We start from the raw sequence: 26,227 nt of genomic DNA, 5'->3' as shown, positions 1-26,227 counted from the left end.
GCTTGCACACCAGAAGAGGGCACCAGATCTCATTATAGATGGTTGTGAGCCACCACGTGGTTACTGGGAATTGAACTCAGGACCTCTGGAAGAACAGCCAGTGCTCTTAACCTCTGAGCCATCTCTCCAGCCCCTTGTTCATTGTTCTTAAGTTTCCATCTGGAAGGTGAGTTTCAGGTTTCAAATAGTATTTTAACCATTGAGTAATAATTGGGGAAAGGAACACAGAGAAAGCCTTGTGAAAGTCATTTCTGAGGAAAAACGCAATATTGTTGTACAATTTACATTATAGGAGGCGTAATTTAGTTTCTGAATTTAAAAAGTTATATCATATTATATCAGTTGTACCGGCTATGAAATAAAATAACTTTTACATCACACTTGATTCATGTATGTTATCAGTTAGGCCATGGTTTTAGGATAACTAAGTTGATGTGTTGGTGGCTGACTGAACACTTTGCACATTTCTAAACACACATGGCCATGCAGCATCTTAGGAAACACACACATGCATTTCAGCAATGAACCCCCTCCCTGGAAAACAGCAAGAGGAGAAAGAAATGCTAACGCGGTGGTTTTCCTATTGGCTTTTTACTGCCTCTGTTACCATTTTTAAGTTATTTATTGCGACTGTGTCTTGGCTGAGTCGGAAATCACAGTGATCCCAAGCTCAAAATCACAAGTGTGTATGAGGACACATCTTTATTTTCTTGCCGGATACATTTTAAAATATTTCTCTTGAGCTGGGTTGTTCTGCTGGGCTGATGTCAGCCTTTATTGCAGGCGGCCCTGTGGCCCCGCCTTGACTCCAGAAGCTCTTGCACACTTCATCAGTGTTATTGTAATTCTGTGGCTGCAGGGTACTTGGCAGCTGTTGCACCCCACTGGCAAATCCTATTCATTCTCCGTCCCCATTCACCACTGCCATTGGAGAATTGATTTCTCTCTTCCCTACTCTAACCTTTCCCAATTCATTTTGGATTGTTCAATGTGAAACATTTTAATTTCATATCATACAGCTATTCATCTCCCAATCCCTTCCCTAACCTGTCACCAGGGCAACAGCATAGCATGCTTTCTTTAGGCAATCAAGTTTTTATTTCACATGCTTAATGTTGCATTAAATGTTTGCATTTTGTTTAACCCCCATTAAATACTTTGAACTCTGGATATGTTTTATGGGGTAATGAAATCCATGATTTTTGAATTGAAACTAAATCAACACCATCAGTGCATTTATAAGCAAATGTCAAGAGATTAATTTGCATAATACAAAGATGATTGTTAAAAATCCAAGTTAGCCGATCTGTGCAAAGCAATTTTCAGGAGGGAATGGAGCAGTATTTGTATATTAATGTTTGGCCTTGTTCCAAAAAAAAAAAAAAAAAAGAATTTAAAATTGGTTTAGAGAGATTTGTCAGGGAGAAAAATGCAATATTGAAAGGAGAACAGAATTGGTACAAGTGAGAAATAGATTTTTTTTAAGACACTGCTTAATTTTTCAGCTTGCTTCTCCCTGTATTTATAGATGAAAGAGTGTAATGGCTTAGGTTCTTAACGACATGGAGCTTGTTGTTAAGCTAATACCTGCTTGTCTGCTCACGTTGGTGCTGCCTTTCCCTGGGAGAACATGGATGGGCAGGTGGGAATGCATCCAGTTAAGTCTGAATTAAAAAAAAAAAACTTGACTAGATTTATGTTTCTCTTACCTTCTCATCTTCCCCCTCCCAGCCCCCCACATAATGATTTCGGTGACATCTGTTCTAGAAATAAATTCTGTGAAGTTTGGAAAACACTAAGAGGCGTAAGTAGGATGAAGGGCAACAGTGAAGGGCTGACGAGCCACCGTGTCTGAGTGTGCGGTGGCTTAAGAGGACACTGACGCGGCAGTTGCTGGTGTTCATACTTAGATCCTACTTCATACTTACTAATGTTTTCTTGCCTTCAGTTTGGTTCTCTGTGGAAATTCTGATTTGCTCTCTTGGGTTCTGTGGACCCAGAAAGCACCAGCCTGGCTGATCATCTACTTCGCAAAGGTCTCCTCCTTTAAGTAAATTCTTCTTTTCGTGTGATGACAGCCTTTTGCCTTCAGATTAGTTACTAGATCATTTCAAACACCGCAGATAGTGCCCTCGTCCCTTCTTTTAGAAACACTAAAGCCAGGTAAGAAAGCTGACTGCCCACCATACAGTGCTGAAGAAGAAAGTGTCTAGGCTGGTTTATAACTTTGCCACATTATTCTATCTAAACTGTCCAGTTTGCGACCATGGGTAACAGGGCATGCAAAGAAACATGAACATGTGGTCCACCCTAGAGATTAGTAAGTAGACACTGTCCAGGAGGGAGTCTAGGCACTCAACTTATTATACAATCATCTAAGTAAACTATTTTAAATGTATTCAAGGTGGCCCAAAGAGATGGCATAGCAATTAAGAAACTGTGCTGCAGCCGGGCGCGGTGGCGCACACCTTCAATCCCAGCACTCAGGGAGAGAAGAGGCAAGTGCCTCTCTGTGAGTTCAAGATCAGCCTGGTCTACAAAGCAAGTCCAGGACACCTAGGGCTACACAGAGAAACCCTGTCTCAAAAACCCTAAGGGGTGGTGGGTGTGGGGGGAAGGGAGGGAGGACTTGTTGATCTCACCAAGGATCTGGGTTCAGTCTCCAGTTCCCACCTCACGGCTGCCTATAACTCCAGCATCTTCTGCCATCCTTGGGCACCTGCATGTACACGGTACACATAAATTAACACAGACGCATGTACATACAAATAAACTTTAAAACATTTAAAGATATTCAAAGAACTAAATACAATGATTTATGAAGAATTAAAGGGTTGTATAAGGACCACGACCGACAAGATGGAAAAATACAAAAACTGAAATGATAAAATGACAAGCAACAGTTTTAGATATGAAAATTATAGTGCTTAAAACAAATACATTATTTGCCCTCAAGAGCAGATTTGAGGTGTCAGAGACCTCTTCACATGTTACAACATGTCAATTATCCACCATGTCAAACAGAAAGAAAAATGAGGAAAAGTTAAAAAGGCCCAGAGACGGAGGAGAGCGCAATCCGTCCACCCACACGGATCTGCTCATAGTCCCAGGAGCGGGGGAGAAAGGAGGCAAAGATTGTACAGCAGTTATGGTTAAATTTATGCAACCTTGATAAATAGTGTTATTCTGCAGAAGCCAGAGTGCTGATCAAGCCGAAGCATAAAAAAGTCTAAGAGGGCCACACAGACAGCACTCAGCCAGCTAGAAAGCAGAATTTGAAAGCAGTCAGAGAAAAGTGACTGGTCACGTGAACTGTATCCCCAATAAGGTGGAGAGTTCACTCCTCAGCAGGTACCAAAATGGATGAGGAAGAAGACTGGAGCCTGGAGATGTAGTTCTGGTAGATCTACATGGATCTAGCACAGAACAGGCCATGGTTTTGGTCTCCAGCACAGATTTATGTGTTCCTGCGCGTGCGCACGCGCGTGCGCGGGCACACACACACACACACACACACACACACACACACACACACACACATACACACACACACACACACAGACACCTGACTAAGCACTTTCAAGTTAGAAGAACCTTGTTCTTACTTCCGACAGGCAGGCCTATCAGAAGCTGCAGTGTGTGAGGTGTGCCTCACTGTCAAAGGCATCAGAGGATGGCCAGAGCGTAAATAGGTAGCCCCTGTCATGTGGTCCTCATGCCTCAGAGAAAACATTCAGGATTGTTAGAACTTCTTGACATCGAACGGGATATCATAGCAAAAGGGGGGGGGGGCAGGCGGACAGGACACAGAGGAGTTCCAGGTTAGAAAGCTGCTTCTCTCAAATTATTGACTGCGCCTTGACACATGTTTGCATAAAGTCTCCAGGGAGCTCAGCGTGGAGAACTTGCTGGAATGGCAAGTGAGCAGAGCTTGAATTTGAGTTGCATGCCGAGGGATATGGTGACGGTGCTTGGAATTTTGAGTCTCACAAGTTGGAGAGTCTTGTAAATACCTCAAGATTTCCATGAAAACCCTGAAGCGGCTACCCCTTCAGGAGAAAAGACTGTTTCTGGAATTAGCAGTTGGGGATGTTTGGTAGATTAAGAACAAAACCAAGTAGACACAGCCTTACATGACATGCAAGCCAGCCGTCAACAGCAGCCATTAATTGGTAAGTTCAGTGCCTGCTGTGGTAATGATCAGTCAACATGTGTAGCCCCTTCAGTGTCTCCCCACAAGGAAGAGCAACTTGGCATAAAGTTGTAGGGTAAAAAACAACTCATAGCTGAGAGAAAAAGCAGCAGCCAGAAGGAACCGGCCAGGAGACCGTGGGGCTGTTGGAATCGTGGGTAAGCACTTTAAAGCGGGACTTACAATTATTTCAAGGATTAAAGAAAGAGAGAGACATGGACGTGATGAGAATGTGTGAAGTGAAATTCCAGCTGTAGAATGTGCCTGCCGTAGATGCTTTGCTGGGGACACTGGGAGCAGGCTGATGGTGACAGGAGAAGAATAGGTAGGTCGGCAGGTAGAGGAACGATGTTGCACAGTCTGAAAAGGAGTGAACGGAATTTCAGACATTGAAGGAGCGCAGAAGGGTCTTTGTGGAAATCTGAGACACGTTTCACACCATGGCTGTGGTGGTCGGCATCAGGGACGTATGTATGTCCAAACACACAAGCCGTGTACTTCAAATATGAGGAGTTTTCTTCTTTTCACGTACGTGTATGTGTGTTTGCATGTGCGTGCACGTGTGTTTGCATGTGTCTGGACATATGTGCGTGCACGTGGGTGTGGAGACCCGAAGCACACGTCAGGAATCTGTCTCCGTGCCTTCCATCCTCTTCTCTGAGGCAGGGTCTCTCAATCAAACCCAGAGCTCCCCGATACAGCTAGCCTTACTAACCAGGTTGCTATGGAGATGCTTTCTTCTCCTGAGCTCTGGGATCACAGGCCAGCCTCGGTGCCCACTTGGGAAGTGTTAGTTCCGGGCCTCCACGCTACAGTCAGTCTTTCTGCCTGCACAGTAGGCCCTCCGACCAATGGGCTGTCTGTCCAGGCTCAGTGGCTTTTTCTTAAATCTCAAATATATTGTGAAAAATTGGCTTCTGTGATTTCTGAGAAACTCTCAGGAAAGGTAGCACAGATGTGCTGGGCAAGAGATATTAGAAGATACATTGGATTTTATCTTTTTAACCTTGAGACTAACTGGCTGGAGAAGTGGTGGGCTCTGTATATCCCACTGCTGCCGGGCTGCTGCCTAGCGTCACACCGGAAGCTGCCCTTCCTCCCTGGATGGTCCGGGGGCTGCAGGCTTCCAGGCAGAAACATGCAGCCCTGAAGTCCCAGGTTCCCCTTCCCACTTCCCTTAAGAAAGACAGGATCACGTGTGGAGTGAGCTCCATGCAACAAGACGCCTCATCTCACTGGGGATGCACAGAAGAGTTTTTCCACTGTGTTACAATTAGCTCATTTTGCTGTTTTTGTTTTTTCGAGACAAGGTTTCTCTGTGTAGCCTTGACTGTCCTGGACTCACTTTGTGGACCACGCTGGCCTCGAACTCACAGAGATCCACCTGCCTCTGCCTCCCGAGTACTGGGATTAAAAACGGGCACCACAACCGCCTGGTACAATTAGCTCTTTTTAATGGCTTGATGGTAGATCATGGCAGCGGGAGCTCGGAGTTCCTAAACTGGCAGTGAAAACTGCAATGTTACAGCCCATATAAATGGGAGAGGGTGCTGGCAAATGCCTAGCGTGCAGATTCGGCGCTGATCCGAGTGGCTGTTTAAAGAGGTCCAAGCTGACATGGACGAGTTGGGCAGCTGCCTCTCTGTGACTGGATGAGCTTCCGGGCAGCTGAAGCCATCCCCGTGTGGCTGCCTGACTGGCGGTCAAGCCCAGGGAGGAGGGGAGCCTTCTTTCCCCAGATCTCAGGCAATCTTTGATGAAGTAGGTGGTGCTCTTCCATTAATTTCATGTGAAACAGAGACTTGTAAGCTTTGGGCAGCGGGAGGGGTTTTGAGGATGAATGCAAGTCATCGGCTGGAACTAGGATGCTGGTAATGCTGAAAGACAGCAGGAGACAAGCTCACTGACCTGTCTGTAACCTTGAGCGGCCACCTATAACCTTGCGGCTGTATCACGTGCTGCTGAGGCAGGCGCAGAAAACAAGGAGAGAGCCCCATTCCACACCTTCCCTTCTCAAGATGAGATTTACATGTCAAGTTTGGGATTTCCAGGTCTTGAATATGCTCCAATCTCACTAGTCCTGTGCCACTCCCCGGAGGCATGTGTCCAGGAGCCCCACGAGGTGGCTCAGCAGGTGCGAGCACTGGGTGCTCTTGTAGGGGATCTGAATTTCATTCTCAGCGCCTCACCTGACAGCTTGCCCCTTCCTGTGACTGGCTTCCTGGGCACCCACATATGTGTGTGTGTGTGTGTGTGTGTGTGTGTGTGTGTGTGTGTGTGTCTGTCTCTCTTTCTCTCTCTCTCTCATACACACACACACACACACACACACACACACACACACACACATACCCTTCCTTAAGTTGTCATAGCAACAAGAAAGTAACTAATACAATATGTGCCATTATAAACTTATCAGAACCCAGAGAGTTTATCCCACAAGAGTCACCCACAATCACAGAGATTGTAGTTAGGGATGAGTTGCTGTGAGCTCGGCAAGGCTAGTCAACACGCTGCTCTAAGGAAGATGCTGGCAAGGCGAGGCAGAGGAGCAAGAGGGAATGAGGGCCCTGTGCTGCTGTTCTCCTTCTCTACAACCTAAACCTCTATTTTTAAAAAAATCTATCCTAAAAACTTGTGCTGAGGGAACGGCATCGTGAAAACCATTGAAAATACAAGCCATAAACACGACAAAGCAAAGACCTTCCACAAGTCAGCAATAAGGGTTAGAAACCGATAAAAATGAGTTCAGTGTTGAGTGCAAACTGTCAGCAGACTCACGAGTGAGGCCTCAACATTACAGTGCACCATTCACTTCCTAGAATCGCAGTGACTTTCCTCTACAAGTGTCTCCATTGCGTGGGTCAGGGTGGGGCTGGAACTGAAACGTTAGCCATGTCGGCCTCACAGCTCAGAGAACTGGCTATGGGCTATTTGCCACCCATTCACCTGGCCAGAATCAGATGGACTATAGCAAATGGTGGTAGGCTACAGCAGGCGCCTCTTCTGAGTGTTGTAGTGTCAGTGTCTCCAAGAACACTGTCATATCATACAAAAAAATTAAGTGCCGAGCTTTGAGTTTGTTCTCTTTGGTTCTCTGCTCCTAACAGAAGAAAATGTTTGTCCTCAAAAATATTCCTGTGTGGGAGTAAGAATGTAGCATAGACATACAGCTTGGTTAGCGTGTGTGAAGTCCACGGAGCCTGGAGCTGTGAGGGGAACTTACACCAACAACATTCACAGCAGCTTTACTTGTAGCACTCCCCAAATGGAGACAACCCAATGCCCATCACCAGGAGAAGCCAACAAGGGACCACACCCATGTAATAGAAAGTACCCAGTAAGCACAAGGGGTTCAGATGTATACTGAGCAAGCGCTGCTGTCCTACTGCACGCCTGCAGGACGCACTGATGTGAGGCTTCTGAGCAGGCAGCGCACCCTTGACTGCTGTGGGGCGCCTCAGGGTAAAGTGATTGGAAGGCAGATGGCGAACTGAAAACTGCTGACTTTCACTGTGTAAATTGCATTAAAAAAAAAATCTGTGGGTGCCCTGTAATGATGTGATAACTATACGTCACGTGAAATGCTCTAGCCAGAACAACTACCATTGGAATCTTAAATATCTTTTTTCCAGCTAGGTGGTGGTGGCTCACACCATTAATTCTAGTACTTGGGATGCAGGGAAGGTGGATCTCAGTGAGTTGAGGCCAACTTGGTCTACAGAGCAAGTTCCAGGACAGCCAAGGCTACATAAAGGAACCCTGTCTTGACAGCCGCCCCTGTCTATCTGTCTGTCTGTCTGTCTGTCTGTCTGCCTGCCTATCTATCTATCTATATATCTATCTATCTATCTATCTATCTATCATCTCTCTCCTCATGCTGGGACCTTGGAGTCCTTGTCTTCTGGTTCTGTAAAAGTATATAGTAAATTGTTGTAAACCAGTCATTCCCTCCACGGTATAAAGTGCAACAAGTCCTCCTCCTCTGTGCTTGTGTTTGGTGCCTGTTATCCCGCGCCCCCTTTCCTCCCTGTCCTCCTAACCTTCCAGCCTCCAGTGACTCCCGTTCAGTGTTCATTCATGAAATCAACTTGCTTCACTTGTGATGTGTGAGCTCGTTTGATATTTGTCCTTCAGTGGCTTTTTTTGTTTCACTTCGTGTCCTCTGTTCCCTCCCCATTGCTGCAGATGATGGGATTTCATGTATGCACCACATCTTCTCACATGCTGACACCACTGTATTCTTACCTGTTGCTGTGCCAGGATAGCTCTGGAGAAAGCAGGAGTGTGAGGTCGCAGCACACGCTCAGCCAGCAGCAGGGAGGCCAATGCCCTGGCTTGCCTTGCTTCCCCGTCTTTGTTCAGGCTGGGACTTCAGGCCATGGGGGCCGCGCACATGCAGGGTAGGTCTTTGCTCCTCAGTCGCAGCTCTCTGGAAACACACTCACAAGTGTGTCACCATGGGCATTCTGAGTCGCCTCACGTTGAGAGGATTCACAGTGACAGGCACCTTGTAGGACCCGTCTTGTGGCTGCCATAACAGGGCAGCCAGGTGCCCTCTAGGCCATCTCTCCTCCCATTCACTGCTGAGACAACCCAGCCTTTCCGATCTCGGTCGTAGATCACGGTGGAGGCTTGTGGATGCTGGAACCCTTATTGCACATTACTGCACCAAGTACTTCCTGTCTCATCTCCTCTCAGGATACTCTTACTGACAAGAAGGCAGAGGCACAGTGAGGACCCATCACCTGTGCAGGGCACAGAGCGTTCGCAGGCTCGCACTTGGTCAGATGGGTGTGGCTTGTATTGGTGATGGCTAGCCCGGTTGCTCTCCTGACTCATGTGCTCCACATCTCCCAGGAGACACACACACACACACACACACACACACACACACCCACACACACACACACACCTCTCACAGTAGAGAAAGAAAGTGGAATTTCATCTATTACCAATGTAAGACTATAAGACATGGCGCATTCAGTACTAGGCTCTGTGTCACTTGTCTGATTATTTACAGTGCTCACATTGAGCTTAGTGATGTCCGTGACTTCTCAGGACAGGCTCGTGACAGGCTCTGGTGCGGTATCACGTGTTGGGATCCACACATTTTAATGCATGGAGGTGGGTCTTGATCCGTCCACATGCCTGCTTCCAGCTTTGTGAAGCGATCTCGGAGAGCTTTTATCTGTCTTCGCAGTGATGAACTTTAATGTTATCCTGTTGTAAGTTCTCACATAATAAGGCATAGATTTTTGTTTGGGTTGGCAGTAGACTTCTGTTTAAAATTCCTTTAATCTGTTCTCTCCGTACTTTTTTCTATTCATTTTGATAGCTGATGGTTCTGTGAAGAATTTTACATGAATTTATTGTACTACTAAAACTCATTCTTGTGACCTTTGCTCTGTCTGAACTTGCTGAAAGTGGGGTTTTTAGCAAATGACTGATTTTTTTTCTCCTTCCTTGGAGTAGTTTTCTTTTTCAGTTAAGGAAAATAAGGGGAAAAAATCATGTGCTAGATCTAAAGTTTCATTAAAATTGCTTATGCCCCATCTCAGGCATTTTAAGTGGGCCATCTGTCTAAACATCTTTCTCCCCCCCGCCCCCCACTTTTTTCCTGATCATTTCCCTGACTTATTCATGAGCCATGGGAGGGCTCCTTTGTAGTGTGCCTGTATCTCTGTCTGTCTGCCCCCACTGAAAACAGCTATGTGCTTGCATAACGTAGCTTTTTGCCACTCTGGAAATTCTCTGAACTGGGTTCAGATGAGTGGCCCCCTTTCTGAGGCCTTTTTCTTTCTACAAAGATGTGTATGCAGGAACTGACCTCAGTGGCTGTGGAATTCATCAGATTACTCCAGATCAGTTTACAGGCCACCCACTGGGGGAAGCTATGACGAGGCTGTTCTCCATGCTCTCCTACCATTCTCGCTGTCCTGTGGGTCCTGGAGACTCAGAAAGCGGCTCTTAGTGTGTCTGACAGTAAGCTTCTGAGATGTCCTAGCTTGTAGTCTGTAAAATGTCAGAAGTCTCTGTTAGTAGCCGTGTGTTTATATCATCACTTGTGTGTTTGGGGTAGTTTGGTAAGTCATTTGTACTAGCGTTGAAATTAGTAAAAACCAGTAGTCAGTTTTTCTCTGTAAGACAGGCGCAGGTCGGGTTTCACTGAGCAGGCTGGTCCTGGAGGTGGCCAGGACTGAGAAGAACTGGGGTCCCTCACTGCTGCTGTGCTGATTTGCCGTGTGTAGTTAGAGTTTCGGGTTTGAATGTGCACACTAAGTTGTACCAAATGAGCCCTTGGTCTGATGCAGCCCTTCCTATGGAATGTGTTTCACTAGGGGAAGCCGAGTCCTGTATAGCATTGCTAGAGGGACTGCGAATCAGCTCCCCACCTTTGAGGGGGGCTTGTGATGATTTTCCGGTGCCTTTTTTCTCTCCTTGCTGAGTGACACCCAGGGACTGATGTCTGCTAGGCAAGTGGGCTATCCTGAACTTCGTAGCCCATTTTGAGTTGTGTCAACAGGTATAATTCTTTTTTTTTTTTAATTTTAAGTATAACTGTAGGTTCTTATTACTGTCATGTTCATGCTTTTTGAATTGAACTTGGTGTTTCAAAGTAACTGTTACTGTTCTCTTAGCAACCCTGCCGAACCAGGGCACACATTCTCTGGGTTTGCGTCCATGTTGGTACACTATTGTACAAGCTCGGTAACTAGCATAAATCTCCAAACCATCCGTTTTATCCTCCCAACAAAATCAGACTGTTTTAAAGGCCATGCATACACAGACAAAACCCCGGTACTAACTCCACCGGGGAATCATGGCTCCTGCTCCTCTGACCACCTGGAGACCTGTCTAGGGAAGTGCTACAGCAGGGGGCCTGCCTCCTGTCACCTGCTTGTTTCTGTGGGAGCCCCTCTCACAGGCTCAGGGATGTGGGGTCTCAAGTGCACTGCTGAGGAGACATGAACCTCTGGACTTTCCCTCAGAAGCCTGTGTTCTTCCGTAAGGTCCCTCCTGGGGCAGGGGCAAGCTACAATGTATATGAAACAGATGTGGATCACAATAAAGCAGTGGAAAAATAAATAGTGGCCGGATCCCGAGGAGGAGAGGCAGCTCTGTCTCGCCACCATCTGCAGGGTCGTTCTTTTCTGTGGGAAACAGAGTCCTGGGCTATAGCAGGGCGTCAGGACCAGGACTTCCCACCTCCTCCCGGCTGCCTGACGGGAAGGGGCCTCCGCTCTCACAGACTGCCACTAAGTTCTAGAAAACACCACACACACTGGACTGGCCGAGTGGAAGGAAGACAGTGAAATCACACTATCACTGAGTCAGTTTAAGAGAAACGTGGAGGCACATTTGGGAAGTGTGGGGCACAGGAGAGGGGGTCCAAAGCTGCCATAATGGAAGGGTTTCAGTCACGGGCCAAAACAAGAGGCGAGGCCTAGAGTTGTGATCGGCCATCAGGTTGGCTTTGCATGCCTTCCTCAGGCTGTGTGCGTGTTTATCAACGCAAACACCATTGTTATGTCAATGGAAGTATAGGCAGAACTCACAGCGCTCTGTGGCTCAGCAGAACCCGCCTCAGATCAGCCTGCTTGGTCCTCTGCCTCCTTTTCCTTTGACTTAATTAAAGGGCATTCACTTATCAGGAAAGTGGGACAGAGGGGAGGACGTCCTATTGGGACTCTAGGTGAGAGAATGGGGAAATAGAAGGATCCAGAGGGTCCTAGAAACCTACAAGAAGAACATTATGACGGACGGATCTGGGGCCAGGGGTCCTGCTCAAACTATGGCACTAGCCAAGGACTATATGTGCAGTAAACATCAAACCCCGACCCAGATCTAGCCAACGGACAGGACATTCTCCACAGTTGAGTGGAGAAAGGGGACTGACTTTCACACGAACTCTGGTGCCCCATATCTGACCACGTCCCCTGAATGGGGAGGCTTGGTGGTACTCAGAGGAAGGATAGCAGGCTACCAAGAAGAGACTTGATACCCTATGAACATATACAGGGGGAGGAGGTCTCCCTCAGTCACAGTCATAAGGGAGGGGAGTAAGGGGAAAATGGGAGGGAGGGAGGAATGGGAGGATACAAGGGATGGGATAACTATTGAGATGTAATATGAATGAATTAAAAAAAAAGGCACAGGCCAGAGTAATTAGGAAAAAAGTAAGATGCAAAGAATTGGGGCTTCCCTTTTAAGGACTTGAATGGTAAGTAGCTCAGTTAAGAATTAACTTGGTGTGAAATAGAATACCATAGATGTGTCAGGGTCAGGAAGAGTGTGGTATGTATTACCGAAGAAAACGAAGATGTGGGAAAGCCATGTTCCACTGTGGTCCTTGGAGAACAGACATCTCAGCACTCGAGGTTGAGCAAGGAATCCGGCCTAGTGAGGAGACAACTCTGGGGAGGTCTTGGAACTGCCCCCTGCCCCGGGCACTGCAAACTACTGCCCTTGTGGCTTCTCAGACCCTTCCCCACGGATGGGATGGGCTGTAACTCAGTGGTAGGGTTCTTTCGTAGCAGGCTCAGAGTGCTGGGTTCCATCCCAGCACTAGGAAGAAAAAGTCAATAAACGAAAACAAGGCATGATAGAAGTCCTTCTAGAGACCCGGAGTCCAGTGCAGGAGAGGTGGGGGTGACAGTGCCCTGGGGAGTGCAGGCGCTAGAGGGAGGCCGGAGGGCACAGAAGCACTCCTTGCCTGCTGCTTGGCGTGGTCCTTCCGTGTATTCCAAGTCTGCATCTTGTTGATGAGGTTTGCACGTCACCTTTTCTTCTGTGGGGTTTCAGACCGTCATTACACAGATGAAGCTGTCTGCCCAATGCTCCTCCTCGCCCGCTAACCCCCTTCGCCAGGCCTGTAACTACAGGGGACTTGAGAGCTGCAGTTGTTATGACTATGATGTTTTTAAAAATACCATATAATATAATAATCCTTTCTAAATATGAGAGGCTTGAATGAAAATATAACCTGAAACATTAATTTTAGATCCACAGCCGAAGCTGGAGCTGAGGTACTAAAAAGTGCTACTGTTGATAAATACGTCAAAGACGAGATGAATATGTGGCACTAGGTTTAATTCTGAACTCGTGACTTTTCAGAACAAAATTGTGGGGAATTTTTTTTTTTTGTATTTTTTTTCCTGGCAGCTTGACCTAGTTTTTCTACTGAACATAATACCAAACATACGTTTGTATGATAAGACCAGCCTTAGTCAGAGCTCCCTCAGCCTGGTGTGGGAAGCCGGGACTAGACAGAGGAGGCTGTGTGTGCGCGCACGTGCCTGTGTGTGTGCGCGCGCATACGCACACGCAGGTGAGCAGTCTCAGAGCATAACCTTGGAGTCTGCTCTCGCCCTGTGCTTTTATGTGTGTTCCAGGGATTGACTTATGTCCTCAGGCCTGTGGGAAGCACCTTTACTCACTGACATCTCATCCCTACATTCTTCACCATAGTTTTAGCTGTCTCAGCTATGCAGAGTAAACGGAATACCCCAAATTCCTATGCCAAATTATGCCAACTAATTCATCTTTTATCTTGGAAACTTAGTGCATTTGTTAACATTGTTTATTTTACTGTAATTTAAAAATACCTTGATAGTTAGCAAAAAATAAAAATAGTACAGCTTTAAAAAGATTAATTTATAGAGGGCTGTCACAATTACACAATTCAAATTCAAGCCATGGAATGTGGGTGAAGGGTCTCAGAAGAGGTGATGGTACCACAATTACAGTAGAGGTCTTTTGAGTGTCGCTGCTTTCCCCCCATGGGTGGGATTAGTAAAATGAAATGCTAAGTATGATCTTTGACTTTTTTTTATTGCACACACTAATGTTAAAGGAAATTAGGTTATTGATTAAAGAATAAAATGTAATTAACCCTTTTTTCCCATTTCTACTTCAGAGTGCCAGTTATCAGGCCCGACGTGGCTAAGTGGGAACTCTCAATAAAACTGCACAATGAAGATCACACTGTGGTGGCAGCAAACAGCGGGTCGACATTTGCTGTAAGTTCTGCTTGTTTTTTTTGTCTTTCTTTTTTCTAGTCTTGAGCTATCTAGGCAAATTTGGAACATTTTTTGCTTCTCTAGTATCTCTTCACAGCCTCCAGCTCGCTTTGTGTTTGTCTTTCTGAACTGAGTTTGAAAGGGACTTTTTGTCCCTTTATGCTAATTAGGGGACACATTCCTCCATTTCCTGACTAGTTGTTCTTCACTGCTCACTGAGAAGCCATGGGTTGTTTTTGTGACAGAGAAACTGCTGATTGTCTTTCCAGACTCTTTTTAAAAAAATATTTTATTAATTTATTCATATTACATCTCAATGGTTATCCCATCCCTTGTATCCTCCTATTCCTCCCTCCCTCCCATTTTTCCCCTACTCCCCTCCCCTATAACTGTGACTGAGGGGGACCTCTTCCCCCTGTATATGCTCATAGGGTATCAAGTCTCTTCTCGGTACCTGCTATCCTTCCTCTGAGTGCCATAGGCCTCCCCATCCAAGGGTCGTGGTCAAACATGGGGCACCAGAGTTCATGTGTGAAAGTCAGAACCCACTCTCCACTCAGCCAGAAAGCCTGACTGGCATCATTTTGGCTGTGTGATGTTCTTGAAGAGCATCCAGCCTCCTGGTGCCACTCTCTGTGTTATGAAGAGTACAAACTCTTGTGTAGCATCCAAAACAGACTGTAGTAGTTTAAATTCTGGGCTACAGTGAACACAGGTCAGTCAGATTTCAGTGTTATATGGCAGCATAAATGATAGATCTAAACTCAGTGATTGGAGTTCACCAGGAAAACACTGAAGGTTGCTGCTCAAGGTGTGGCTTTGCCTGTTTCCCTGAATCGGGGGAGCAGCTGTGTAGTTAGCATGATACGCTTTGCTTTACCCACATCTCTTCTGGGACTTAGTTGTTTTGAGGTACATGTTGTTTGTGGGAAACAAATTACTTTTGTCGGAAGACTGGAGCAGAAGGGAAGCCAAAATAACGTAATTTCATTCTAAATCTGATGGCTGGCAGGGCCTTGGAGTTTCTTGGTCTCACTGAGAAATGGGCACACATTGGGGGTTCGTGGGAATTCATTTATTCATGTATTTACTGTGTGTCATGGCTACTGTGTGTCAAATAACTGCTGGGCATTCTTATACGACAGACTCACAAATAACTGAGACATAAGGTAGTTCTTTAAGTTTGTGTTTTGTCTCAAGTCCAAGTAGATTAAAGACTTCAACATAAAACCAGAGACACTACATATATTAGAAGAAAAAGTGAGGAAGAGCCTGGGACACATTGGCACAGGAGACAACTTCCTAAACAGAACACCATCAGCCCAGGCCTTAAAGTCAACAATTAATAAATGGGACCTCATGAGGCTGAGAAGCTTCTGTAAGGCAGGAGATGCTGTCAACAGAACAAAGCGACAGCCTACAGACTGGGTAAAGATCTTCACCAACCCTACATCTGACAAAGGGCTAATATCCAAAATATATGAAGAACTCATGAAATTAAACATCACCAAACCAAACAACCCAATTAATAAATGGGGCTCAGAATTAAACAGAGTATTCTCAACAGAGGGATATCGAATGGCTGAAAAACACTTAAAGAAATGCTCAAGGTCTTTAGTCAGAGAAATGCAAATCAAAATGACTCTGAGATTCCATCTTACACCCATTAGAATGGCTAAGATCAAAAACTCAGTGACAACACATGCTGGCGAGGATGTGGTGGTGGGAATGCAAACTTGTACAGTCACTCTGGAAATCTATCTGGCACTTTCTCAGAAAACTGGGAATAGGGCTTCCTCAAGACCCAGCTATACCACTCCTTAGAATATACCTAAAAGATGCTCCACCACACAACAAGGACATATGCTCAACCATGTTCATAACAGCCTTATTCATAATAGCCAGAATCTGTAAACAACCTAAATGTCCCTCAGTCGAAGAATGGATAAAGAAACTGTAGTACAGCTAGGTGTGATGGCTCACGCCTTTAATCCCAGCACTTGGCAGGCAGAGGCAGGCGGATCACTGTGAGTTCGAAGCCAGCCTGGTCTACAAAGTGAGTCCAGGGCAGCCAAGGGTAACACAGAGAAACCCTGTCTCGAAAACAAAAACAAAAACAAAACAAAGCAAAATAACCAAGAAACTGTAGTACATTTACACTATGGAATGCTACTCAGCTATTAAAAACAAGGAAATCCCAAAAATTGTGGACAAATGGATGGAACTAGAAATGATCATACTGAGTGAGTTAACCCAGAAGCAGAAAGACTCACATGGTATATACTCACTTATAACTGGACAATAGCCCAAAAGAGATGTCCCACAAAAGTCTTCACTTACCAGGAGATTGGGATAGATGTGAGGACTTCCTATTAGGACCCAAGTAAGAGAAGTATGGGAGAATGGGGAAATAGAAGGACCCAGAGGGTCCTAGAAACCTACAAGAAGAACATCGTGATGAGTGGACCAGGGCCTAGGGGGGTCTGCTCAAACTATTGCACTAGCCAAGGACAATACATGCAGTAAACATCAAACCCTTACTCAGATCTAGCCAATGGACAGGACATTATCCACAGTCATGTGGAGAGGGGGGACTGACTCTGACATGAACTCTGGTGCCCTATATTTGACCACTTCCCCTTGATAGAGAGGCCTGGTGGCACTCAGAAGAAGAATAAGCAGGCTACCAAGATGAGACTTGATAGCCTATGACCATATAGTGGGGGAGGAGGTCCCCCTCAGTCATAGACCTAGGGGAGGGGAATAGGTGAAAGTGGGAGGGAGGGAAGAATGGAAGGATACAAGTGAGGGGAAAAAACTGAGGTATAATCTTAATAAATTAATTAAATAATAAAATAAAAAAACTTTGTGTTTTGTGGAGAGATGCTAAAGTGTTGACTACAAATGACAGTGCTGACGGAGTAAAGCAGTTATTATGTCAACCGCCCTTATGGTCCATTTCGTGAGTCTTTACAGCTCTCCCATACTTAGGAGTCTTCCCATCAATAGCTTTGTAAGGGGCATTTAACTGAGTTGAGTAGCAAAGGATGAAAAGTTTTATCACTGCATCCTGGGGGAGGGGTGACACTACAGAGTGTGATCTGAGCATGCTCCTCATTTCGGTGTCCAGTCCTCACTGAAGCCTGCCTGTCCCCCAATGCCTCATGACCTCCCTTGGAGTGGTTCTAAGCCATGTCCTGTCAGGATTACTCCATTGAACCCAAAGTCCATATGTCTGTTTGCAGTGTCATTTTAGACCCTCATGACTCCTAATCTGACTGTTTGAGCCCTGTCTTTAGAGTGTTTTCCCCCCTGTAAAATCTTTTCTACTTCATATTTTAGCTCATGAGGTTAGCACTTTGAAATGAGGGCATTAAAATCATCCCGGAAAGCACCTACCTTGGCAAGTGATATACCTGTTTCCTCATTTTTCACTTGGATGCTGTGGGACATGTTATCCCTGGAGCAGAGCTGGGGCCGTGTGGTGCAGCCCAGCTTGCAGGGGTCAAGCTGAACTGGGCTGCTTCAGGCCGCCCAATGTGGGCTCAGCTAGATAAGCTGGTGTGAAGGCTTGTGGAGCGTGGCACCTTTTGGGGTCACTGATGGGAGAACTAGGGTTGTTTTCTCGGTTTCCTGCCAAGAACAAAATTAGCCTAAAAGTAACAGGACAGGTTTGGATTATTGACTTCAGAGGAAGAATAAGAAAAGTTGTGTTTATTTAGCTCACAGTAAAGCTCAGAGAATACATAATCTTAGAGTTTATATGGGGGGGGGCACTCCAAACTTTGAAAAGTTCAAATAGAGAAAGCACAGTATGTACAGATTTCCTACTAAAAAAGAGGGGAAGGAAACCAACTGTGGGTGCAGTTGAACCCTCTCCTTACAGCCTCCACTCGGCTCCTGCTCCCCCCAGGGTGGCAGCAGCCCTCAAAGTGTCATGTGTTCTTGTATGTACTCAGATTGTGTTTGCTCTACAACAGTAAAAAGGAGCAACAGGAAAGCAACACACACACACACACACACACACACACACACACACACACACACACACGATAAATTTGATTTGTAACTCTGAAAAATATAAACTGGTGCTGAAAGTATTAAAGTATTAAACACGGTGCAGAACCATGCCAGGGGTTTGGAAGTGTTATTATGATAAGATGTCAATGCCACTGTAAGTGATACATAGATTCAGAGTCCCGGTTACACTTTCGCAGAAATAAATAATTTACTCTCAAATTTATGCAAACTTTCAGGAGATCTTAAGTAGTCCAAATCTCTAAGTAGAAGAACAGAGTCAGCCTCATCTTTACAAAGCTTCTGTTATCAAAATCTCCCTCCCAGGCTCACACCTGTAATCCCATCACCTGAGAAGCTGAGATACAAGGTCTGCAAGCTTCAGGCCTCCCTGGCCTACATGGTGAACCCATTGTCAGCCTGGGCTACAGAGGGAGACACTAAATACAAAATAACTGGCCTGGAGAAAAGGCACAGTGGGTAGGTATGAGTTCTTACTTCAGATCCCTCAAATCCATGTAGAAAGATCTGGGCTATGTAAGGCCAGTGCTGTGTGAGGCAGAGGCAGAAGCATCCCTGGGACCTGCTGGCCTCTGGGCCAGCTCCTCTCTCGGTGACAGCCTGCCTCAGGGGAGTAAGGCAGACAGTGTTAGAGCAGGAAGCTATCTGAGTCTTGTGTGCACAAAGATCTTAGTCACTGTTCTGTTGCTGAGAAGAGATGGCGTGACCAAGGCAGCTCTTATAGGAGAACGCGTTTAACTGGGGCTTACTTACTGTTTCCGGGGGTTAGTCCTCCACCATCATGGTGGAAGGATGCAGACAGGCAGGGGCTGACAGAAGATAAGAGCTACATCATCCCTAGGCAGATGTAGGAAGAGAGCCTCTAGGCCTGGCATAGGCTTTTGAAATCTCAAGGTCCACTCCCAGTGATACACTTCCTTTAATAAGACCTCACCTCCGAATCCTTCTAATCCTTTCAATAATGCCACCCCCTGGTGCCACCCCCTGGTACCACCCCCTGGTGCCACACCCTGGTGACTAAGCATTAAAATAAGTGAGCCTATGGGGTCCATTTTTGTTCAAACTGTCACAATGGGTATGCACACTCATAAACACACACACACACACACACATACACACACCATATACACATTGAAGAAAATTGGGGACTGGACATGAATAAATAACTTCTTTTAAAAAAAAAAAAGTCAGATGGCCAAGATACACACAAAAAATGCCCTGTATCACAATTATGAAAGAAATGTCAGGTTGAGTGACTGGTGCAGTGAGGCATGTCCTCTCACCTGTGGGAGGGGCTGGCAAGGACAAGCATTAGTGGAAGAGCAGGGACCCCTGTGCCCTGTTGGCAGCAATGTCACAGTCACTGTGCGAAACAATACAGGACTTCAAGACACCGAAAAGCCTCACCGTGTGGTCAGCAGGGCAGTCGAAAGCAAATCCTTAACACATGTTTGTACATCCGTGTTGAAAGCAGCATTATTCACAGCAGCAGTGAAGACACTGTCGAAGTTCCCACTGGTGGGTGAGGGAGGGGTCAGACAAAATGTAGGACCTCCACACCGACGGAATTACTCAGTCCTAAAAAGAAAGGACATTCTGGGGCTGGAGAGGTGGCTCAGAGGTTAAGAGCACTGTCTGCTCTTCCAGAGGTCCTGAGTTCAATTCCCAGCAACCACATGTTGGCTCACGACCATCTGTAGTGAGATCTGGTGCCTTCTTGTGGCAGGCAGGGTACTGTATAAATAATAAATAAATCTTTAAAAGAAAGAAAAAAAGAAAAAGGAAAGAAAGAAAGGACATTCCATTCTGATGCATGCCAGAAGATGGAGAGAGAGAGACCTTGAGGACACTATGCACTATGATTAGGGTTAGAGTTAGGGTTAGGGTTAGGGTTAGGGTTAGGGTTAGGGTTAGGGTTAGGCTTAGGCTTAGGCTTAGGCTTAGGCTTAGGTTTAGGATTAGTGTTAGGTTTAGGGTTGGGTTTTGGGTTACGATTAGTGTTGGTGTTAAGGTTAGGGTAGGGTTAGGGTTAGGATTAGGGCCAAGCCCTAAAAAAAAAAAAAAAAAAAAAAAGGAAAGGAGGGTCCAGGTCTGGTGGTGCCTGTCTATCCTTGTGAGGCAGAGGTAGGAAGGTTAGGACTCTGAGGCCACCCTGGGCTACATGGGATATTGTCTCAAAAAAATTAAATTAAATTAAATTAAATTAAGTAATATCAGCTAAATGGCTGGGATTTGGTGGCTCACGCCTTTAATCCCAGCACTCGGGAGGCAGAGGCAGGTGGATCTCTGTGAGTTCGAGGCCAGCCTGGTCCGCCAAAGGGAGTCCAGGACAGCCAAAGCCACACAGAGAAACACTGTCCCCCAAAAACCAAAAACTAAATAAATAAAACAATAAATAAATGTAATAAAAATATTTTTTAAAAAAGATCAGCTAAATGAAATAAAAAGGGGTATGGAGAAGGGAAGGGTGAACTGTTGAAAGAGTACAGATTTCAGTTGTGTAAAATGAGAGTGTTTTAGAGGTAGGAAGTGAAAGTATATTTGATACAGTGATAGATACACTGTGTGTATATATGCTGTGTGTGCTATAACACAATTTAAAGCTATATTCAGCAACTCACAGTGATGTTTGTAATGAAGGATGCGGGTTCTCAGGTAAAACTCTGGGATTAGTGAAGGCAACAATGAGCAACGGAGCCAACCAGGAGTGTGAACCCCCTGGACACACACGTGGGAACACCAGCCAGTCCTTCGAAATAGTGAACTCCAAAGTGAGGAAAAACATTTGAGTTTATTTGTAATAATTTTTTGGATTCCCAAGTTTTCCCCCCACTTCTCTCTGGTGCAATATAATATAAAACTAGTTAGAACAGCACAAGAAACACAAAGACTAGTGTGTCCATTGCTTTAGAGATGACGAACTAAATTTATATGGAGACCATTCATTTTGAAGAAAAAGTCTGAGTGGTCCTGATGTGTAAACAAACTGGCTTAGAAATGTGGGCCTCCGGTGAGTGGTCCGGATGTGTTGTGTGAGAGAAGAATAAATTTAAAAAAAAACTTTTTTTTTTTTTTTAAAGAACTAAAGAAAGCTCCCAGCTGCCTGAACAAAGGTGTTTGGGAGTGACTACTGACAGCTTAGAACTCACTGCATGTATGAGCAAGGACTGACTTCCATCATATCTGCGGGGGAAACGCAACGGGTGTGGCAGGGTCAGGGAGCAAATTCTGTTGAAATATGTGTACGCATGTTTGCCTGCCTGCGTGTCTGTGCACAGTGCACATGCCCGATGTTCACAGTGCCCAAAAGAGGGTGAAGTTACAGAGGGACACAAGCCACCATACGGGTGCTGGGAACGAAAATCAGGCTGTCGGGTTTGAGACGCGCCCTTACCAGCTGAGCCATTTCACCAAACCTCTTTTTTATAAAGTGTGTGTGTGTGTGTGTGTGTGTGTGTGTGAGACACTAGCATGTGTAGCCACGCCTTTGCTATGATAGAGCACAGCTGTGGGGCCTCTGCTTCTACTGTGGCTGAGCCAAGGTGCTCAGGCTCAGTGGCATGCACTTTTTCCTCTGCGCCATCTCACCAGCCCTCCAGAACTTTTCTTTTAAAAGTGTTTACAAACCTTACCACTTCTTCCAAGTGCTAATATTGTGATAATGATTTTTAGCAATGATTGCATAATTGTATACAAGTAATTATATTTTCTCAGAGCTTTTTAAGGTTTGAGAATAGCACTTATGTCTAAAGAATTTAAACCTTCATTTTGTTTTCTTAATAACGTTCATTTTGGTTGATTCGAAATGATCTTATCTTTGGATGCCTGTGGTGGAGGGAGGAAAATGTTAGTGTATTCATATTATTTAAATTACCACCCTGTATTTTTCTTCACAAAGAAAAGATACGGTGATGAGCATAAGGATAAAAAATAATAATTACAAATGGATGCATAATAAGAAATAATTACAGACCCCTTGTTTGACGTTTTCTTTCTCTGATATAACCAACCTTTCCCTCTTTGTTCTGCCACCATGTACTTCTAGACTTCTGAGCTAGGGAAACATTCTACCAGTTTGTTTTGACATTTAAAGAACAGTTTGGAAATTTGGTTTTAAAGTAGAGCCATGTGAGCAATTTTGTAAAATGCTGTTTTGTAAAAACAAGCAGTAATCGCATTAACTTAAAATGAAATTAAATGCGTTTTTAGCATAAGGCCATTAAAAAAAAAGATTGATTTAGTTTTACTTTATGTGCATGGTGTTTAGTGTGTGTGTATCTATATCTTACACCCTGGTGCTTGAGGGGGAGTCACACCTGGGACTGGATGGTTGTGAGCCACCATGCGGGTGCTGGGAATCGAACTTGTGTCTTCAGGTTGCCAGTGCCCTTCACCACATAGTATCTCTCAAGCCTTCCTTGTTTAACTAAAGAATGAAATATGTCTTTAACAAGGTCACCTCATGTCTGTCCCTTTTATAATAGAGAGAAATGCTGAGGGATGTGGCAAATGTGACTTTTATGGGACTATGTCACTCACAGGGTTTATTTTTTTTTGAGGCAATGTAGCCTATGGAAGATTTGAACTTATGGCAATCCTCCTGTTTCAGCTTCTTATGTCTTGGAATTACAACTGTGTATCACCACATCCAGTTTCATTTGCCTCTTTGAATAATTTACTTTTAATTCCTTTCTTAGGAGAATGAGCTATTGCCACATCTACTGTTGGGCTGCTTTACATTTATGGAAGTTTTAGGACAGTCTCTTACTCTGGGACATACAAAGACATTAGAAAATAAGGCCAGGTGACGACTACACTTATGACAATTTTAGCCTTTTCAATTAAAAATTATCTGCGACTCAAATTCATGTTTGGCAAACCGGAAACGACATTATTATTATTTTTTAGTAGCATTTGAAAATGAATATTGTGTTCCCCAGTAGAAGCTTGTAAAATGGTTTGATTTGGCCCAGGGAGCTGACTTTCACATGCGATAGAAAATCAAGATCAGGTTTTTTAAATTAGCCAACATACTTAAACTTCTGTTTTTCTTTTGCCGTGAATTAAATGTTATGAGCATGTGAACTACTTGCCAGGCATCTTTTTCTTCATGTAGCTATCCCCCTGCATGAGTTAGATCAGATTCTAAACAAAGCAGAGTTTATAATAATGTATTTGAAGAAATTATTTTATGAAAGTGAATTTTTACCAAGTGCATTATGTAACATGAAATTCATTCAGCAAAGTTAATTTTCTTGAAAAGTTATTGTTCAAGTTGAAAAAAAAAACCAGTGGGAAAATAAATCAATTGGGTTTTTTTTCAAGATATGTATCAGGAGACATGGCCTGTGGCCTGTTCTGGTTTTGATCGTTTTTCCCCCCTAAATCTTTATGGAATTTGTTCTTTGACGGTTGCATGCACACGTACCATGCACTTCCACGACTGTCACTCTTCGCCCTCTCTTGTTTCCTTCCCTTTCCCCGCCATCACCCATCCCTGACAACCCTACAAGTCCTTTTCCCACATCCATGTCATTTTTAATTAGCATATATTGTGTTCGATATCATTATGACATTTCAAACAAAATGGAGTTTTGAAACCACCCTCTCCCCACCCAATTCATGGTATACAAGTAAAATATGTCAGGCTGTCCTGCCCAGAACATCCTATGTGAGGCTAGTCAGGAGAGCCAGAAGACAGCAAAAGCCTGTAGCGCATATGAAACTGTTCAGAGGTGATTATAGCGGGCGAGTGTGACGGCTCCTCAGGCCAGCTCAGGATGATGGACAGAAACCATTTCCATATACATTTTTGGCAAAAATGGAAATTTCAATAGATTCCTGGTTTCATATGGTTATAGAAAAAGAGGTGCTAATACGTCATGGTGTGTTTGTCTAAAACCCACAGGAAGCAATTTGGTAAGGAAACTGATAGTGCCTACAGTAGGGGAGAAGCAACATTTCTTTAGGCTCAGCCTGGCCTACACAGCGAGACCGTGTCTCAAAATCAGCCAACCAGCACACATAAGCCCAGGTTGTCACCTTACATTATGTCGAAGTGTAGGAAGCGTAAGAGAGAATCCAGGGTAGTAGAATTCAAACAGCTCAAAAAGCCAAGCGTGTCAGGAGTTGGGTAGCCGTGGCACTAAGTAACAAGAGCAAAGTAGATTCTTTGGTACAGAGCAAGAGTGTTAGGGCTGGAATGGTGGTGCACGCCTTTAATTTCAGGAGCATAGGCATGTCTCTGTGGTTCCAGGCCAGCCCAGGCTACACAGTCAGATTCTGTATCCAGGAGCCACAAGAAAGTGTTAAGTGTAGGTTGTTGCTGTTGGCTCTGTTTCTTAACAATTCCACTTGATTATACAACCCAACTATCCTATACAGGAGGGAGAAAAGGTTAAAGGGAAACAAGACTAAGCCTTCTGGGTATCAGTCTCCGGGCCTGCAGGCTGGTCCTCTCCCAGTCCGCTCCCTCGCGGTCCCAGCCTGCGGCCTTCTCCCTCTCTTCTCAGCCCGCGTCTCTCCTCCAGATCCCCCCCCCCCCCCATCGAAGTCCGATTAGAAACACAGTAGCCAGAGTCCGGGGTTGGCTTCCTCTCAGTCTGACTTCAGTCTCAGTAGGGTATCCGTGGTGTTTCCAAGGGGCAAAGCCTGGGGCAAAACCCGGCCTCCTTCACAGGTCACGCTGATGGCCCCCTATGATGCCTCGGCCATCCCAACTCTTTGGAGAGCTGCTGCGATGGGATAGGCCCTCAAAGTGTAGTTTCTGAAACCCCTTCAGTTGGAGCCCTGAACTTGAAGGTAGATTCTAGCTGGAGATCACGGAATAGGTTGTTTATGGACTCATCTAAGTCAGTCACGGAAGGAGGGAAAGCACACTTGGGTCCTCGCTGTGAGGCCCCCCTTTTTCCTTCCTAAGTGTAGAAGCTATCTCAAGAGCTGTTCCTTTGGCTTGTACTCAGGCTCCCAGAATTCATAGCTTCAGTGACTTGAGATAGAATGCTTTCGGGAATGCAGGTTTTAAGGAAAGAGGCCTCAAAGACACTTTATGCGGGCACTTCTGTCACTGCCCTACCCCCGACAGCCAGCAAGGCGACAAATAGCCTTTCAAATCACACACAGCCAAGTCAGCTTGACATCTGATGAAGGAGGTCAGGTAAACAAGGCTGTGGAAAAATCAAGCCCGGAGAGTAACTGGCACAGCGTGATCTGTTTATGTTTTAAATGTGGCTTTTCCAATGGGTATCATAATCTGCTTTTCAGCCAGAAGCCTGAATTTTCATAAAAATGTGAGGCTCTTGCCCATGTAATCTGGAAAATTGCCCGTCTAATTGGGTGCAGGGCTGCACCTGCACCTCTTAAATGGCGCAGGCATGTTGCGCTTAAGAGCCAAGGCGCGCTAAGTGAGGAACAAAAATAAGCTACAGCCCCTCAGTTCCCGCTACTGCAGAGATGAAAGCGCTGAGCGGGGCTGGTGGTTACCATATTAGAGTTGGCAAGTACTGTGATTAAGACTTCAACTGGGTTTTAGTATTATGTTCAGGTTTCTGACACTTTCTGAAGTATTTAATTTCAGGTAAAGTGCTTAATGTTGACACAAGATACCCAGTTTTAGTTCAGGTCATTTAACTTTATAATCTGTTATAAAATATTTGCAGGAATATGGTAGCATCTTTAGATGCTGATCAAACTTTTATAACAAAAGTATTGACGGTTATTTTGTTAATTTTGCTTACACGAATATTTCCTATCCCAGTTTTTCCAGACAGCGTCTCACTGTGTAGCCCAGGGTGGCTGTAAAGTTGACCAAACCTATCAGCCTCCTCTGTGCTGAGATAGCAAAGGCCACTATATAATATGGCTCAGTTTCCATATTATATTTCTGAATCTCAAACTTATATACAAATTAAATGAGGATTGAAAACATGTGTTGAGATGCCCCTGAGCGACTTAGCCACTAGATAAAGGATTGTAT

The 26,227-nt window shown here is 45.0% G+C and overlaps 1 protein-coding gene across 3 annotated transcripts in view; it reads left to right on the top strand.

Annotated features, from left to right (window-relative positions):
* PCCA (propionyl-CoA carboxylase subunit alpha) overlaps positions 1 to 26,227 on the top strand; it is a 305,003-nt gene that overhangs the window by 168,420 nt on the left and 110,356 nt on the right. For all 3 annotated transcript variants that reach the window (XM_084767907.1, XM_084767906.1, XM_084767905.1), the window contains one exon: positions 14,112 to 14,214. In XM_084767907.1, the coding sequence (XP_084624033.1) occupies positions 14,112 to 14,214 (103 nt within the window). The remainder of the gene's footprint in view (positions 1 to 14,111; positions 14,215 to 26,227) is intronic.

Source organism: Acomys minous, assembly GCF_964271855.1.
Source record: "Acomys minous genome assembly, chromosome: 18".
NCBI lineage: Eukaryota > Metazoa > Chordata > Mammalia > Rodentia > Muridae > Acomys > Acomys minous.
The sequence above is the reverse complement of the archived record's forward strand: the minus strand, read 5'-3'. Positions and strand labels throughout refer to the sequence as shown.